Source organism: Corapipo altera, unplaced genomic scaffold (assembly GCF_003945725.1).
Source record: "Corapipo altera isolate COAL_440 unplaced genomic scaffold, ASM394572v1 61153, whole genome shotgun sequence".
NCBI lineage: Eukaryota > Metazoa > Chordata > Aves > Passeriformes > Pipridae > Corapipo > Corapipo altera.
In genome coordinates this window covers 425079-443466 of record NW_020884958.1, presented here as the reverse complement: position 1 = coordinate 443466, position 18388 = coordinate 425079, and the positions used below count along the sequence as shown (strand labels likewise).

General features: G+C 41.0%; 1 protein-coding gene across 4 annotated transcripts in view; it reads left to right on the top strand.

The window, feature by feature from the left end:
- The window catches only part of ZNF462 (zinc finger protein 462), a 92036-nt gene that overhangs the window by 21741 nt on the left and 51907 nt on the right, over nucleotides 1-18388 (top strand). For all 4 annotated transcript variants that reach the window (XM_027663804.1, XM_027663801.1, XM_027663802.1 and 1 more), the window contains exon 2: nucleotides 17680-17930. In XM_027663804.1, coding sequence (XP_027519605.1) covers nucleotides 17711-17930 — 220 coding nt within the window. In that variant the 5' untranslated portion in view covers nucleotides 17680-17710. The remainder of the gene's footprint in view (nucleotides 1-17679; nucleotides 17931-18388) is intronic.

Genomic DNA, 18388 nt, shown 5'->3' with positions numbered 1-18388 from the left:
TTTAGCAGAATGTGCTGCTAAAACTCACTTGGCAAAGAAATGTGAAACAACCAAATTAAGTGAATTGATAAGACTGACTGTGGGTTTGTAGTTACGAGTTTGGGCTTGGTTATCTCTTAGTGGGGTTTCCTCCATTTCCCTGTCTTTGGCTTAAAACTATGGATAAATGATTTGCATTTTGTTCTCAAAGTGGAATCTATGCAGAAGATTGGTGGAAGCTACCTTCCTTTTAATAGTTCGATGCATTTTTCTGTTGTCTCTACAGCAGAGGAAATTAAGAAATGGAGCAGGTTTTTTGTAGTTCTGACAGAGGTGCTGTAGACTTCCACATTGTAGTTTCTAAAGGATGAGTAAACCTCCCAGACAGAAGATCTCTGGTTTCCTCTACAACTCTACAACCCAGCACTTTGGTCATCCAGAACTCTAGTCCTGGTTTTGCAGATGGGAACTAGAGTCTTTGTCCTGTAGCTACCATAGAGGTGATTGTGGCACAAAAATCCAATCAGATTTTGTCAACATGTCAGTTTCTTAGAGTAACTTAACTTTCTATTAGAGATAGCCTACAAAGCTATCTGAAATTATTATTAGTAGTCCTATTAGTAGTATTGGTATTACAAAAGCATTTCAATAGATTCAAGCATCTAGACCATAGATCCTGGTTCATTTTTTGTTAGACACCTCTCAAAATCTCAGGCTTTGGTCTGCTAAGGATGATAAATCTAGGAAACCTAGAGATTATCTCGTCTTGTCTTCTGTCCTTGTAAAAGACTTTAACAGTGAGTACTATCATTAGATCCTCTCACTTGATAACTGATGCACAAACAGGTCCATTTCTGGGAAAAATGGTATATTAGCTTGGCTTCAAAGGTCATGCAGCAGTAGAGGCCTCACTGTAAATGCTTTTATTTTTGACTGTATAAACCAATTACTACAGCAGGGTGAAAGAGGGTTTTGATTCCCTAACTGACACCTTGTTTTCAGTTCTTAATTTGTAGTTTCAGTTTTGGAAGGCTACTTTCAAGATTCAGAACTCAGTATTGTACTAGTCTGGGTGGAGGAGTTAGAAAACAATAGGAGAAGAAGGAATGAAGAAGGAAAAAGATGTCTAAGCTGTTCCTCTTGTTTTTGGAATGAGTGACTATTTTAACCTGTAAACAATGCTGAGATTGGTGGCTATGTCCCATCATGAAATGGAAGTACAGATAAGATAAGAAGGTGACTTCCTCTTGACAAACCACTCTTTCTCTGTTTCTCTCCCATATTCTGTGTACAATGTTTTCTCCCAGGCATGGGTGAAAAGGAGTCCACTTGTCTTTAACTTGAATGTTTCTGTCCTTCTAGTAATGAAGCCTACGGATACAGACCCTGTGTGCTCAGCTGAAAAGGAAACCACTTTTTTTTTTTTGGGTGGGGACAGCGAAGCGTCACTGCCAAAATGATCTTATACTGCAGGTGGCTTAGAGGTGAATGATACAAATTAGTTTGCCAACTTTGCAACACATCTGAAGGGCAGTCTTCAGGAAGGGTGAACCATACCACCAGTCCTAAGATTAGCAAGTCTGGTTCTGCCTTCTTTGGCTTCTGAGATCTTGAAGACCCGTTGCAGGTTCTGCTTTCAGGTAGGAAGAAACTCCTACTTCATAACAACAGCCTTTAGTTAGATCTGGTCCTCAGCTGGGAAAAACTGGCAGAACTCCAGTTAATTTCTAGAAATAAAAAGCTAGAGAAATCTCTAAAACCACACTAGTTGCTGGGACTTGCACGATATTCTGCAACTTGTGAGAATACAGCAGCATGAAACTGGAATGACCCTGGTGGCTTAACATTTTTGTGATCTCCTGAGTTTTTAAGGGAACAGAAATCTTCAGGAGAGAACTTTGCTCTTGTTCTCTTGGTGATGTTGGCTTGCATGGCTTTGTTTTTCTTTGAAAACTGATAGCAGAAGACTATCCAGCCTTCAGGAGTGCAGCCATTATATGTGGGGCTGTGCAACAGGAGCCAAAGTTTAAAAATATAATACCAGGCTGCCTTCCTAAGGATCCAGACATAGCACACACAGACATGCACACACACAATATATTGACTGACCACAGTTTTTTCAGTTATTGAGTTCAGAGCAACAGACAATGAGTACCAAAAAGGGAGTCTTGTTCCTCAAGGGAGTCTTGTTCCTCAAAAAGAAAGAGGAAGAAATATAAGACTTCTGTAGCCTCAGATACCAGTTTCTGGTGTGCATGGAGGCCCCACAGCAGCAGCAGTGTTGACAGACAGTGAGACCAGGTAACTGCCAGTCATTCCTGGTGATGTCTGCTGGAGGACCTTCCCAGCCTTCTCTTTTCTCTACCCCATTTTCTCTGCCCTGCTGAGTAATGGTTCTGAGCAGAGCAATCTTCTTTGAAAATGTGCTCTCTATTCAAGACATAAAAGCTGTGGCTTTTATTTCACACTGAGTGCTGAGCGACCAGGATGCCAGACATCTTCAAGAGAAAGGAAAGGCCACCTCTTTTGGCTTCAGAAGATACACATCACTGGCATTTGAATCTGTTAGATTGTAGAAATAGCAGACGATCATTTTTCTGGAAGATCTGGAGAATGAGAGGGTACAGAGGGGGTAGTTGATAGACCCAGAGGAATTATTTATGGCAAAAAAAGCAGAAGGCAAGGTTTAATGCCAGGAATACAGCTTGGAAAGTGAGGTAAGTTATGCTAGAAAGGAATGATCTTTGGAAAGAAAAGGTGACACTACTCAGACAAAGAGTCTACGAACCTAGGAAGGTACAATTCTTGATTAATTATGAATGTAGACAGCAATGAAGAAGGGGGAAAATGTAACCACTTTGCTTGGTTCCCCAACATGCTGACATCATACCAACTTCCAGATTTTGTGTGGTAACTGTGGGCTGGCAAGGGTGGGAAGTCAGGATTCTTCTAATGGCTTAGTGTGAAGCAGCAGGGAGTGTTCTTCTCTCAGTTGACATGACAGAAACTGTGTGCAGGAAGCAGCTGTGCACAGTCTTACCTGACTGTATGCCACCTCAGGCTAGTGTGCTAAAAGACTGGAGCCTGTGCTTTTGGCTGCATGGTGTCAGTTTCCATTAAAAAAAAAACCAAAAACTGATCCCCAGATGTACCTCATGGTAAATGCAAACGGAGTTTTTAGCTAGGTGTCTTCCAACTGCAGCAAGAATGTTTGTATATCTCAGGTGGCAGCCACAGGCAGAAAAAAACACCCAAAGAAGAGGTGTTACCACTTCTCATCTCTGCCCAGGCAGAGTAACAGTTACAGCTGGCCATGACACACTTGGCTTTTGGCAGAGCTCAGGCTGGTTCTGTTCTGCAGACATGGGATGAAGCATGCTCAGTATGTTTCCTTCAACAGGAGTGCCAGCAGTATCTTGGATTACTACAGAGACTGCTTTGTGTCTACTGTAAGCTCATTCTGTAGAGTTCAGGTTCACATTAAATAGGATCAGGAGTCCCTGGAGCACACAGCCTTCTGGAAAGTTGTGTTTCCTTAGACATCCAGACTGTCAAACACTTCCTTTATTGAAGTTTTTCAGAAAAACCATACTAGCTTTACGTAGTGGTCGAACATATACTAAAGGTGATTTTGTAACCTAAAGGATTTGTAGGACTTGATTCTCTTACAATTTGAACGTTTTTTGAGAAATCCATAAAGTATCTGGATCTTGTTTGTGGTGATGTCCTAACAATGAGTGATAGGTGCAACTGTCAGTCTGTGAAAACTAATTGCTTGGTTTGTTCTCATAAATTTTGTTGGCTGGGATGGAGTGGATATGTGCACATGCTTTGTGGTTGCAGCTAGCATGTGTGAAAGAGAGGTCTGATTAAATCAAACTTCCTCTTCTTTGGTCTTGAATATCTCCTGCTTACAAAAGACACTGATGAGGACCCAGAGGATTCCACTTGCAGATATTTTTATAAAGGTGCTATAAAGAAGATTGTCTTTGATGACTTCTAGTAAGTACTGGTGGGTTTTTCTTCAGACATTTGCTAGAACAGAAGAATTAATATTATGTTGCCCATTATTGAGAAGAGTTTGGGAAAGAGTAGAAAGACTCAGTAGTTTGGGCAAAGTCATATTGAGAGAAAAGCCTCTCAGATCATACAAGAATTTCAGCTTTTCCAGCTGTCAGTCCTGCAAAACAAATATTCTTTCTCACCCCCATATAAAGCTCCCCTTTTGGATGGCCACTGTTTTTCTCATGTCCCTTCTCCCACTGTGATCTCAAATAATGTGAGGATTAGACCATGCTCACCGACACTAAACTCTGTCTCCACTTCTCTGCAGCTCTGCAGACATTTTGCTGAGTTGACCTGAATTCTTCAGCAAAAGGCCTGGATTCTGTGCAGAAGGCTGGAAATGGCAACTCCAGTTAGAAAGTAAATACGAACATAAATAAAGAGCATCAGTTATATCCTTGTGTGTGGTGTTTTGATTTACCCCTCCTCCCGAAATTTTAACTTCTGCTCTGCTGGAGAGCTTTTCATTTCTTCTTCTTGTGGGAAGTTAGAACTGGGATTTCAGGGACACAGAAAAGTAGCATGGCAGAACAGGGAAGAACTGGAGTCTGGAAACCCACTTCCTGCTTCTGGCTGTGCCACAGACCAGCTGTGTGACCTGAAGCCAGGCTACTTCACTTCCCTGTGGTTCCCCATTACCAGGTAAAGGAAGAAGGTTCTCTGTGGTGCAGATTCACTCAACTTGCTTTTCACACAGAGCCCACAACAGCATGGCCTGAAGCTGCATGAGTCAAATAAACAGGTTGTAACCTCATGTGTCAGTATTGCTACTTGAAATACTTACACCTGCCTTTTTGTTTCTTATGTATATACATGAGTACATACATACGTATGTGTGTATCAATGTACAATTGTGAGTCTACAGATTTTGTTCAATAATTTGAAGCTGTTTGAAAACCAGGGGAATACTTCAGTCTCTGGTCTCTCTGAGAGCAAGTCACTTCTAACTTTAATGACTTCTTTGTGACAAATGAGTGGAAACCTGAAACATATGATACTGTCTTTTGTTATGCTTTGGTGTTCCATAAACAGCAGAAGGAAAAGTGAACTTTCTGCAGAACCGAATGTACACTTCTCCCATAGATACTTTGTCAGTGGCATCCTAATTAATGTGAAACTTTCACTCTGCATACATTCCTGCAAACAAGAACCCACGCTGGAATGAGTGCTTGTTGCAAGGAACAAGTAAAAAAAGTGCAAGTGCCTTTTATTCAAATGAGTTTTAAAGGGGGGGAAAGGGACTACAAAGCACATTACACTACTTCTTTTTCCTCTTCCATAGTTTTAAAGGATGTTGGCCAACACAAATAAAATGTCTCAAAATACTCTTTGTATGAATTCTGGTGTCATAAGATTCATGTGTGCCTCTTTGAGGATGAAAGAAACAAAGAGGAGACTCACCTGATTGGCAAGTGATGTTGCTGAATGCTTGTGAAGAGCCGCTCACTTAGCTGCATTCTTAATGAAAAGAGATGTTTTGTTTATATATATGATTGTCCAGGTCTCTTCTCCATTTGTAAATAAAAAGATGCGCCCTGTCCCTCAACCAGCATAAACTGAAGACATACAATTTTGTAACAGTTGAGTTTGTCATAGGTCTTTTTGGCTTAGGTTTTGTTTTCTGGGGTTGTTGTTTGGGTTCTTTTTAGGTTTTTATATTTGTTTTGGTTTTGGGGGTTTGATTGTTTGTTTCTTGCTTGGTTGTGTCCATCTTTATTCCTCTGGTAAGAAGAAAATAGAATTCTTTATATGGTTCTGCTTTGAAGTTATACTGCTTTATTTTAAAATTTCTTGAGCTGGAGTATTCAATGACACTTGGTGTACTGAAAGTACTTAGATGTGCCTCTTGGTAAAGCAGTTAAGTTGGGAAGTTTTTAAGTGTCTTCCCTTTAAGTCAGACTTTAGCTCCTTTTTTTAAGAGGTTCTGTAATAAACAATAAAGCTAATTTCGATTATGTACCCCTTTGCTTTGGAACTGTGGAACGTCGCATATGTGTCTTTGCCATTACCATAGGGGGATATACTCTTTCTTTGTTGAAATCAATGTGAGCCAGACTACTCTTCCCTTGCTTTCAGAACATTACTTCTGAAGTTTACAGATTAATTAAAATGCAAGCTATATGGCTTTTTTTTTTTTTTTTTAATTTATCAAGTTGAAAGTTCTGTTGAGTCTGTATATGGTTTTTAAACCATCACAGGGCTTGAACCTTCTGGGTTCTTTTGCATATTCTTTTAAAATGTGGGGGGTTTCCATCTTTTTTAGCTTAAAATATATCTCACCTGCTTCTCTGTACTTTGTGTGCAGACTAAATGTCAAGGTTTGTTTAGCCATGGAGTTATTTAGACAGAGACACTGTAGTTTAAAACAGCCTCTTTAAGTCCGAAAGCACATCTAACTCTGGGTGCAGCCTCACTTCTGGTTCTGCTCTCCACGTACAGACAGGCAGTGACCTAATTGTGTTTCTTGTGCTGTGGTTGTGAAGCTGTTGGCAGTCCAGGTGTTCTGTCTCCTCCATTCTAGAGAGGAAATATCCCTGGAGCAGTTACTCTGTCTGCAGCTCAAGCAATGGCTTGTGTGGCGATGGGGAGAGAGGGGAACTGTTGCCCACAATGCTTTCCTAAAGTCAAGTGTGGATGCCCTTCTGGTTCCAGCCAGAGGCACAATCCCTGTCCTGAAGTGCCCCTGTCCCACCGATTTTTAATACTGTAACTGTGTTTGTAAGAAAATAAGAGTTTTTCTGAGGACAAGGTTTATTAGAAGACCCATTTCTTAGCCATTTATCTAATGCTACTCCTCAGGCTTCTCTTTGCCGCTTTTTAGTATTTATGCACAGAACCAAAATCCTGATGGCGCTTGAGATGCCATTGGGCTGCCTTTTCTGGAATTTGTCTAAGAATCTTGGTGGGTTTTTCAGTGCATTTTTTTCTATTTGGAGAAGGTCCAAATTTTTGCTAGGGACATACAAAAGTGCTTCCTAAAAAGTCCCTCCACCTTAAATTTACCCAAGAAGTCTCTTTCTTTAGACCAAGAAAACCAAAAATCTCTTACAGTCTCTTCCTACCTTTTGCAGAAATCAAGCATTTGGGTGCAGATTCCAGATTACACAGTTGTTGTTGTGTCTGTGGTTTTTTGGGTTTGTTTGTTTGTTTTTTCACCAAGAGATACTTTATGTGTAGATAAACTACTCTTGAACTGAACTTTCCCTAAGTAGTTTGGCAGTTGTTTACATATTCTGGGGCTAAGTTTTGGCAACAGCTTTCTCTTTTATCAGCTTTTATCCTGTATTTTTAAGGTAAAGTGAGTCTTCAAAGCAGCAAGAATAATCTGTTGACAATGGGGACTCATTATTTTGTTCTAAATTTGAATAGCGTTACCTTCTAGATAAATTAAAATGCTTGAAGACTGTTGTGTTTTAAACCATTAAATGCACAGCATTTACAACAGCAGAAAAAAAATAAGGTGGTGTGTTATGGCCTTACAGAAGAGAAAAAACCCCTAAGAGTTCTGTAATGTCTACATATTTACAAGGATTGTAGCTTTTGAAGGATGCAGTTGCTTATAATCTCAGCCCTTCTTAGCCATAGGCCTTATTACAAAGAAAGTCTAAGGTTTTTTTATTCTTTATGATCCATCTCCTGTTTGAGTATTTCTTAGGAGGAAGAAAAAGAAATTGGATATTAGTGGCTGACCCTCAAACAGCTTATTTAAAGCAAAAAGAATTAAACTTGGACAGAACTCCATTAGGAGCCTCAACCTCTTACCATTTTTGACACAACTGAGTTTTAATACTAGTTTTCTCCTTAATTTGAATGTGTCCATAGTAGTCAGGGACAAGGGCTGTTTATTACTGGAAGGACATGAAATAAGGTTAAAAAGAGGTTGGTTGGTTGGGGTTTTCTTTATTATTATTACTACTTTATTTTTGTGGGGGAGATAGTTCTTAATTATTACCTGCATAACAGTATATTTCTTTTATAGACAGAGAATAGCAGCTTTTTTTCTGGTTTTAATGTAATTCTTTCTAATGCCTCTTTGATCCAAACACTTTCTGAGTGCAGAAGTTTAATAAACTTGGTCAGTTCATAAATGTTGGGATCCATAATCCTAGAATCTCTCTGAATTCTTCTTCTCCCCCATCCTGAAGTGCATTGCAGATATTCCACTTAGTTTCTTCTGGAGGCTGCCAGCTATGTGTGTATCACATTAGTGATTATAAGCCAGTATGCTATTTAATTATTTTGTACTTGGGCTTTATATGATTACACTAATAGTAAAATCATGTTTCCTGGAAGGAGTAAGTGGATGGAAATGGGTGTTGAAAAGGGGAGTAAAAGAAGCAAGGTTCCCATTTGGACCCAGGATATTGCATTCCAGTGTGTATATACTGCATCCCAACATGTAACCCAAAGGAGTCTCTCTATACAAAGTATTTTGGACAGTGAAACTGTTAGCTGCAACTTGTTCCTCATTGCAGCTGTATCACTTTTCAGGGGTAGGACCAGCATCTTGCTGCCACTATCACAAACAGACAGATGATCTTCACTTTCACAGGTGGGAAAGATCTTTTGGGAGGAGTGGCAGGGAGAAGGGTGGCAGCCTAATGGTAATCACTAGTCTTGAGATCTGTCAAGTACTGGGCAAGTATATATTGTTTCACCTGGGGCAGAGATGCTGGCTGCCATGCTATGCTTGAGTCAATGGGCAAATAAAACTGTGTATTCTGTCTGGCATTATAAATGGGTCAGTGATGGATTTGTATTACCTGAGGAAATGAACTGGCGGACAGAGAGGCTTCTGCTTCCTGCCCAGCAAATGTCAAATATAGCAGGAAGCTTGGGGGAAGGGGAGGTGTATCTGGAGACAAAGGCAGTCTTAAAATAGCTGGGGTGTCAGTGGAGCTCCTCAAACAAATGCATGCTTCTGAGGAGTAGGGTGAGAAAGCTGAACAATCTTTAGACTTTGTTAATCAGCGTTTTCTCATCCTCCAGTAGGGTTTCAGCTGTGGCTTTTGCTTTATAACTAGAGTCATGCATGTGGTGAGTGTGGGTTTGCATGAGGTGAGGTGCTGTTCTACTCAGCTTTGTTTGCTGGTACAAAATATGACTTTTCGTGCTTTGGTTTCATAGGGTTAAAACCACTCCTCTGAATGCTCTTCTTCATCCTCTCCACATGGGTTTCTGCATGAAGTTAACCTCCTAAAGGAATACCTCTGGAGCATGTAAGATCTCAGAATGGACTAAGGGAGAGGGCTCCTTACTCCCCAGGGTCCTTACTAAGCTGAGCTCTTACTGGTGATGAAAGGCAGGCGGTGGGCTATGGCTCACTTGGATCTGATCCACACAGTGTTTCCAACTGCCCTGTGAGTTTTTCTTACTTAGTGAGTCTTCAGTGACTACCAAACTGGGCACCAAATTACGGAAGTAATTTCTAGCTGAAAGATTACTCCTCTTACCAGCCAAGTTCAGTCTGTCTCACCACTGCTACATCATAGGTCCAGACCAGTACTTAAAGGAGAAACATGTGTCCAGAAAAGCATCTTTTTGCATCCATCTTTCAAGCCAGTGATATTCTGTCTTTATTTTACATTACATTTTTTCAGTAGGAGGCCCAAAGCAGAGCTTTGCCCTTTGCATTTGTGGTTTCAGAGTGCCAGTGACTTGATTTTCACCTCTGTGACTATGCTAACAGTGCCTGCTTGTGTTTTAAACCAGCTGTGTTGACTGGTCTAATGTCAGATCTCTAACATTAAAATTCTGTGCCCCCCAAAATAATCCAGCAGTTTCTGTGTTCCCATGGTTTAGCTCTGTCACCAGTTTATAAGCTGTCTTTAGCCTCTTTAAAAATACCATGCTTCTTGCAAACCGAGATTGGTCCTCTCTAAAGCATGTTTGCAACTCACTAGCCACAGCACTCTGACCATGGAATGGAGCATGTAGTTCAGGGTCAGTGGCAAAATTACTTTTAAAGGCACTAGAGGCTGTTTTAAGGGCAGATGGCTATCAGGAGATAATCTCTACTGTCTTCAGACACAACTTTGCCTTTTCCCACTTCAGTTCGTGGTCTAGCAAGGTATGTGGTAGAGTTTGCCATGTCTGATTTGCTACTGGCAGGACCCACTTTTTAACAGCTCTGACTTGTCCTGGCAAGAAAGGGATCTTTGCTGGGGTTGTGCCAAGCTGAGAAGCCTACTCCTCCTCTGCTCCTTCCAGGGTGAGGCTGGTAATGCATCCTTTGTGTAAAAGCTCCTAGAAGATATTTGCAGTGCATGAGAAGGAATTAGGTTGTTTCTGGAGTGCCCAGGCAGAATGCTGCTATGTTCTTCAGCACCACCTACTGACATCTTTCTCTCAAGGACAGTACGCCCGGGTTTGCACTTCTCCTAACTCAGAGGAACTGGATTTTTTTGAGTTAATTAACTCTTGGCTGGAAATCAGAAACCCCAGACCCACTGCTTTTGGTTCCATTGTGCCATATGGGGAGCTCTAAGGAGCAGGGTACAAAAGCCAAGCTGCTTGGCTCTGGCATCTGTTCTCCTAGGCCCCACTTGCCCCTTGAACACTTTGTGTCTGTGCAGAAAAGCATTGAGAGCTTGGGTTGTGTCAGTGAGGTGAGTGACTTGGCTTATTTCCTGGGAGCATTTAGTATGGAAACCAAGTGGTAAACCATATTTCCAATCTAGAATTTTGCCCTATGCCGTTCCATCTTCCTCTTACGCTACTTCTCTTCAGTAAACTGTCACACTTAATAAGAGAGAAAATCCTACTCTGGCTATCTAGTTGTTTAGATTTTCATCTATATTTAGTGTCCTTTTGATTTCTGTAAAGATTAATAACTTGCCATGAAATTAATTCAGAAGATCAGAAAAACCCATCCTAGCCTTGCTTGGAGCAAGAGCACTTCATGTTTGAGAGCCTTTCTCATAAGGGCAGTTCTTTATCCTAAGACTCTGTTGCCCATACTTTGTACCATGTAATGCCTCACAGCTAACCTTCAGAAAGGAAAGACAAAAGTCAGAATCGTAATTTGTATGACACTCTCAGTTTGTCTTCTAATAAGACTGTGGCATTTTATTTGCAATCTGCTTTTATTTTAGAAGTTTGAAGTTTTAAAGTGTCTTTCAGGCATTCGGGTGCCCTCTTAATGAAATTTTTTTAAAAAGAACATACGTGTGTGTGTGTGTGTGTGTGTGTATAGAGTGACTCCAGTAAAGAAAAAAAGAGAAGAAGCATTATTTGTCAGAAGTAAAGGGGTAATCAGCATTTAGGTAGCTTGAATCTGTAAAGCCCTAGCCCTGATGTGCTTTGTACTTCAGTTACCTATATCTGAATTGTCTTTGTTGACTTGATTTCCTTGCAACTAACAAAAGGGTGTAAGATGAAGTATTCCATCTTGGACTTTTGTCTTTGTTGTTGGGGAAGTTTGTAGTGAGACAACTATCAGTTTAATGTGTCTGCTTGAGGCTGGAAACTGCAGGATTTTCCTCAAGATGCCCTGCAGAAACTGACTCTGTGCCACTCTCTGTGATTCTCCTTTCTTTCATACCCCCTTGTAAAAGCCGTGGTGTGCCTTTATTCTGCTGGGGTCTTACAGTGGGATGGCTAATATGCATTAATATTCAGTAAGCATATTTTTCTGGGGTTCTGTTTTTTTGTTTCTTTGTTTTGCCTGGGTTTCCCCTCATTTTTTTAAAACTCATAGTCTTAGTGAACCAGTTGAACTGATAGCAAAGTATCCATTACTTGGACCCATTTTAGGTCACTTACATAAGAGGTGCTGTGAATCCCTGTTCTTTTCCTGAACTGAAAAAAAAATCTTCTGGCAGCTCCTAGTAATGTGTAGCATCTCCTCCATGAGCTGTAAGAATAATGTGGTTCATATTCCCTTTGAAATGTAGAAGACTTTGCAATTTATGAAGTAGCTTTACAGTGATGCATAGTATGGTATCAGATATGTTAAAAGAAGGTGTGTAGTCAGGAACATAAATAAATATTAGCTGTATAGGGATCAACAAAGCTGGTCACCCTATTTTCCATGACAGGGAGATTTCTGAGAAGTTTGGAAGATACTGTACAAAGAATTATAGTAGGAAGACCTCCTTTTATGGAATCAGATCTGAAGCCCACTTCAGGTTCAAACACTCTTGCAGATGGCTGGATAAGTACATTTTAAAGTGAAAATGAGTCTGTGTCTTTCAGTTTAGATTCTTGTTTTTACTGTTCAGTTGTAATGAATTTCTAAAAGAAGTTCTTTCCTGAAAATATCTTACATTGCAACACGTATTTCCAGGTAGGTCAAGAGAAATATTTTCAGGAAGAATGGGTGAGAGAATCACAGGTATCACCTAATACATTTCTCTCATGGGTATAACTCTGTTGAGTGTCAAAATAGAATAAACAACCCAAAACTGGATATCAGTGTGGAGATCTTGATAATTAAACTGTAATTCCTTTACATGAAAATATAAACCACAAAATAAGAATATTGGAGAGTTGATACCCAACCCATGGAGTTCTATCAAAATCCAGTTCTATCAAATTAAAAAAAAAAAAAGGAGTGAAGAAAGAAATAGCACTTCAGTTTAGTTTATATTGTTAGCAGCTTGGACAAGTAACTCTAAAGACTGTGCTCAGTGGACCAAGAATTCCAATAGCTTGACTGGAATTTGGTCATTGAAAAAGACCCACGAGTTAAGTAGGTTTGCCTGACTGTAGTTAAGAATTGAATTTACTCTTTGAATTCTTAATTAGTTATGTGGTTTCCTTTCAAAATGAAAGATGAGGCTGGCTTCCTCCAGTTGGAATAGCCTTCAGGTTTCCAGTTTGTCAAATGTGTAAGTTTTTGCATTACTACTATGATTTTATTTTTTTAGTCATCATTTTCCCTGTTGCGATCTCATATTATAAACAGTGTTTAAGAAAAAAAAATAAGAAGGAAAAAAAGCCCCAAACCCCATACACAAAGACATAAGCAGCTCCATCGTATGTGAGCTGAACCTGGGCAGGAGCCCAGGTGGGCACGGCTGGAAGGTCCTCAGCACAGCTGTGGGCACTGATGCCTTAGAAAACCCAGGCTTCTGTAGCAGGGAAAAATGCTTGAGGTGTTACTCTTGGGAATTTTGAAAGCTTGTTTTATCTGTAATTACTTGCCAGAGTGAATCCTGTTGCTGTAATGTTTAGTGGTTTGTTTCTGGTAGGGTGGGGAAGGTTGGAAAAAACCTTCAAGACCATGGAGTCCAGCTCTTAACCAGCACACTCTAAACCATGTCCTTAAGTGCCACATCTGCACATCTTTTAAATACCTCCAGGGATGGTTATTCAACCACTTCCCTGGGCAGCCTCTTCCATGCTTGACAGAACTTTTGGTGAAGGAATTCCTTTCAGCTCCACCTAGTCACTGAGTAAAATGAAATCTGTGTGGACAACCTGCATGTTTGATGTAGGGATGAAGATACCCCTGATATCATCTGACTAAAGAAAGGCCTGGAGAACTGGGGATTCATTTGTTTTACATCCCATGTTACTAATGCTGAGCTTGAAGCTCACATTGTGTAGTCTGACTGACCTTTTCAGTTGTGGTTGTGCGTGTGCATATTCTTAACTTCTAGAAGCTCTACTGACTCCATCTCAAAATATAACGGATGGGTAGTCAAACCACAGAAGCTCAATTTTGAGGTCAGTGCCTTGGGCTTCACAATTAATTTTGTATTTTGAAGCTTCAAAACCAAACTTAAACATAATGATTTGTACTACTTTGGCTGCTGCCAAATTCTGTAATTACTGTTGTTCAACAAGCACAATTATCTCTTGTTTTGCACTTTTAAAAACCTCGAAATCTAATGCAACTGTGTCTCAGATGTTCTCATGCATTTATGAGTGTAGAAAAGGATGTTGAAGACAATTTGAGACCACCTTGGTCATTAAAACTGTGGCTTTGAGAATCTCTTGCCCAACATTTTAAAAGGTTTTTGCTCATCAATAAAATGAGAATACCTCCATATTAAGCATTAAGGCCATATATTTTAAGAAGAGCTTGGAAATGCAAATTAGTCAGACAATGGCATTTTAATAATGTTTGCTGAGGTTAGCATCGCATTAGTAACGGCATTTTTGAAGTCCCATTATCTGTAGGCCATGTGGCCTCAAGAGATTGGTTGTGAATATGTTCAAGGGCTTGTGGGATTTATGGATTCACTTCATGGTGGTTTTGTTTCATTGTTTGGGATTGTTTTTTTTAACCCACACTTACTGTACTGCTGTTGAGTTAGTAGATTTGGTAACTCCTCTCTTACTCCACCTTCATTCCCCTCTACGTTTTCTGATAGCATTTGAAAATTTGAAGGGCTATGGAATGTGTTTCCTTAGTTGGCCATGATGGAAATGTATGAATTTTGCTTTGTCTCCTTTGCTTTGGATGTGTCTTGCCAGTGTATTAACATCTGCACTTGAAAATGCTCTTTGCTGGTCGGTGGGTGTGTCTTGCCCAGTGTCATATCCAATGCAGACAAAAAAAGATACACGTTGTATTACAGTTTCTTTTGATCTGTGAGCTCGAACTGGCAGTTTGTGTTTTTAGCCTCCATACAATGCCTGAATTTTAAAGCAGAATGCGGAAATGGTAGAGCAGAATTCCTTACAAAGTGCCTCATCCTGCTTTCAGTGTGATGCATGGTGAAAACTTCAAACCGAAGCCCATTCAAGCTGTACCCAATGTTTGTTCCTCACAGCTGCAGGAAGGTTAACTTCTTTGACTTGGTGCTGCCGTTGTGCTATAGACCCTGCTGAGATTCAAGCTGGAACCCATTAGAGAGTCTCCATCAGTTTTGTAATCAGCAACTATTAATGATATCTCCCAACATACAGGTTGGTTTCAGCTTGTCTAGACAGCAGCCAGCATCCTTAAGGATACCTTCTTCAAGCAGCAGTGTATGCTGAAGATGGGGATGGTGGTGGTTTTTACTTCTCGAAGCTGCCAGGATTATCTTTTTTCAGATCCTCGGTGTTAGTCTCCCGAGTTAGTTTTGTGTTTCGTAAGCTGATCTGAAGTTTCCAAAGGAGAGCTGAGAGCGTTTTGCAGTGATGTCTCTAAAGGGTCTGAAGTTTTTGGGGGGCGTGGGGGGGGAGGCGTGAGGGAGAAGAGTAGAGATTTTTGTGTGTATGTTGTTTTTTCTCTCTTTCTACACAATGGAGCTTTCAGAGAACCTCTCTACAGCCTTTGTGTGAAGGGTGTGTCTGCTGGCAGGGTTTGCTGATGCAGACAAGCTGGCTGGTGATTAACAAAGGTCATTAGACTTTGGAATCTGGCAGAGGAGTGGGGTGGTGTGTCTTCTGCGCCAAACAGGAGAGCTCCCCAGGGACAGGGCAGGCTGGAGGCCCCCCGCCTGTCGTCCCCCCTCACTCCCCCCCTACGCCTCCTCCTTCTCTTCCTTCTCTTTCTCAGCTGTGTGTCGCCTCTGCTTGAAGGACATCTTGGACTAGTCTTGGTGCTGTAATGCTGTGCTTCTGGAATGAACTGTCCCATTTGTCATCCATGGGACAGGGGAACCCTAGGAGATGGTTTGAGAAACCCCAGCCTCTGCTAAGGGAAAGAAGGTGCGGCTTGAGGAGTGCAGGGGGACAGCAGCAACATGATTTGGAGGGCAGGTCATGCGGGAGAAGGGGAGATGTGTTCTGGGGATGCTTGTTTTTAAAGCATCACCCAAGGAGGAGGAGTTATAAAAAGGGGAGGAAAAAAAAAGAAAAAGGCTGGTGTGCTTGAAATGAAGCTAAGTGAGGCCATGTTGTGCACAGGCAAGAAGCTCTGAGCCTCTGAGTGCAGGAGTTGTCTGAGCTAAAATGGCTGCTCCCAAAGCTCAGAGGACTAGGGCAGCTTAGTGAGTCTTAAAGCTTCAGTGACGCAGGGGCTCATATCTCTTGAAAGTGTGATAAACACATTCAGCAGAGCTGTGGCTTGTTTGGCTCAGATGAAAGGACTAAGCTTGGGGGATGGGTAGTGAAAACTGGATGATCTGCTTTTCTGTGAAGTGCTCTAAATGCAGGAGTCGTCTGCTCCATGGAAAAATTTGTTTTCAGGTCTAATGGACTGTGCTAAAGGAGACGTGGGGTGGGGCTTCACTCACTGCTGTAATTTGATCCAGAGCAGATAGCAACCTCTTCCACACAATTTGGTCTGGTGCTTGCACATAAAGGCTTGAGTATCTCAATTATTGTAACTTTGTTAGCTGAAAAGAAGCGGGTGCAGCGTTCATTTTCTTTATTGGTGGTGGGAGGGAGTCAGGGGAGAGAAAGGACATAGTACAGCTTGCAAAGTAATGTAGGTAAATATGTGGAGAGCCTCTGTGCTCAGACTGTCCGGAATTTGACTTGCTAGAAGTTTATTTTAGCAGGCTATCAGAAGAAGCATTCTTTCATCTAAAATCCTGGTGCAGTACCCTCTCTTGTTTCTGTACCTTAATGTTTTGGAGCTTTCTGTTCACTGTGGAGGTTGCTTCATACTCCACATAAAATAAACACGTGGAATTTAAAGTGCTTTGGGCTGTCCTTGTGTCTTGGACATCTGAAATGCTCAGTTTGTCATCCTTTTCCAGCACAGTTCATGGAAGCTTAGAGAAGTAATTCCTGTGGTAACATAGGAAGGTGATTCTTGTGCCTCAACACTGCACAGGGTAGGAGGGTCTAAGTCTTTTGTTTGGCTTGTGCTTTGTGGCTCCTCTCCTTCATGGCGGTGCAGACGCATGAAACTGTTGCAGGATTAATTGACACAAGCGGAACTACCGTACTTCACTGTATCTTATGTTGCTTTGTACTTCAAGGTATGCAGGGCTTTTGCATAAATCAAGAAAGTCATAATGACTGTGTCTTTGTAACTCATATTTCCATTGTGCTTTTTCAGTATTGTTATTCCTATTACTGTCCTTTTCTTCCTCCGGCTCTTTCCATCTCCCAGACTGCTAAGACACAAAGGTCGTGTCCCAGAATAGACTAAAAGGAAGCTGTAAACACTTTAACAGAGAATGGAGATGTCCTTACAAAGCTTGGTGGAAGTAGGGCAGAGCAAAGTACTCTGCCTTGGGTTCATGTGAGTGCATCTAATCTTGCTGTTAGGTCTAGGTTTTCCACCAATATCAGGAGTGATAGGACACTGAGAAGAAAGGCAAGGATCTCCCTGTGGAAGCTTTTGATGCATGGTAGTGAATGAGGCAGGAATTGGCAACTCCCGGCAAGGTTAGAATGGGTCTCTCGCAGCAGCCACTGTCTTCTGATTATAAATTTCACTGCATGACTGAGAATAACGTGCCATTTCTGAGTATATGGATTGTGGTCTTTGGACAAGACAAAATTCTGAATAACAGCCCTGTGTAATGGAAAAGCCAGACAAAGTCACTTGTCAGAAAGTTGGCTGTTTGTGGAGTCAGCAGCTTGTGAGCTACCTAGGTGGGACTTCTTGTGAATCTGAATAGATGCCTCTTAATATGGTAAACAAAGGTTGAGTTTCACACTACTGTATTTGTGGAATCTCTGGAAATGGCTGAGTCATCAAAAGCTTGGTTGGTATTATCTAATTTCAGGATTTGTTCCAATAGCATTGCTGTAAACGCATCTCTTTCTTCTTCTCTTGTTCTCTTGTTTTTCTTGCAGAACTTTCTAATGTAAAAGATCAGCCTGAACCATGGAGGTCCTGCAGTGTGATGGCTGCGATTTTCGAGCTCCATCTTACGAAGACCTAAAAGCTCACATTCAGGATGTTCACACTGCTTTTCTGCAGCCAACTGATGTCTCTGAGGAAAGTCCTACCCAGCCAAGGTCTGGATCCATAAATGCTAGCAACCAGACTGAGGTTGAATTTTCTTCTGTAAAGGATGAATTTGCAATTCCAGATGAAATAGCAGGTAAATCTCAACTCCAAGATTTATCTCAACTCTAAGATCTCAGCTCTAACCCCATATTTTACATGTGACTTATTTCAGTGTGTTTAAATTTCTGCCTTTAATGTGGTTTAAAACCTCGCATTATCTTTATTTTTATGTCAGCAAAGTAGATATCTATCATCAGACATACTGGTTCTGACGATAGCTTTTTTTTCTGCAAATACAAGCATAGAGGATGGTTGTATTTCCCAGCTTCTTTTCATGTAGTTCTTCATATGGTTTTTTTCCTTTTCAGCTTTTTGTGGTTATTGTTCACTACCACGAACCACCTCAGAATTTTCAACTTTTATTAGTATACTAGTTTTATTTTTTCCCCAAGAAGATTATTTCTGGAAATTGCCTATCCTGAACTGTACACCACAGTCATATATGTGTAGAAATTATGCATAATGGTCATTTTTCTGACCATTGCCAGGTCG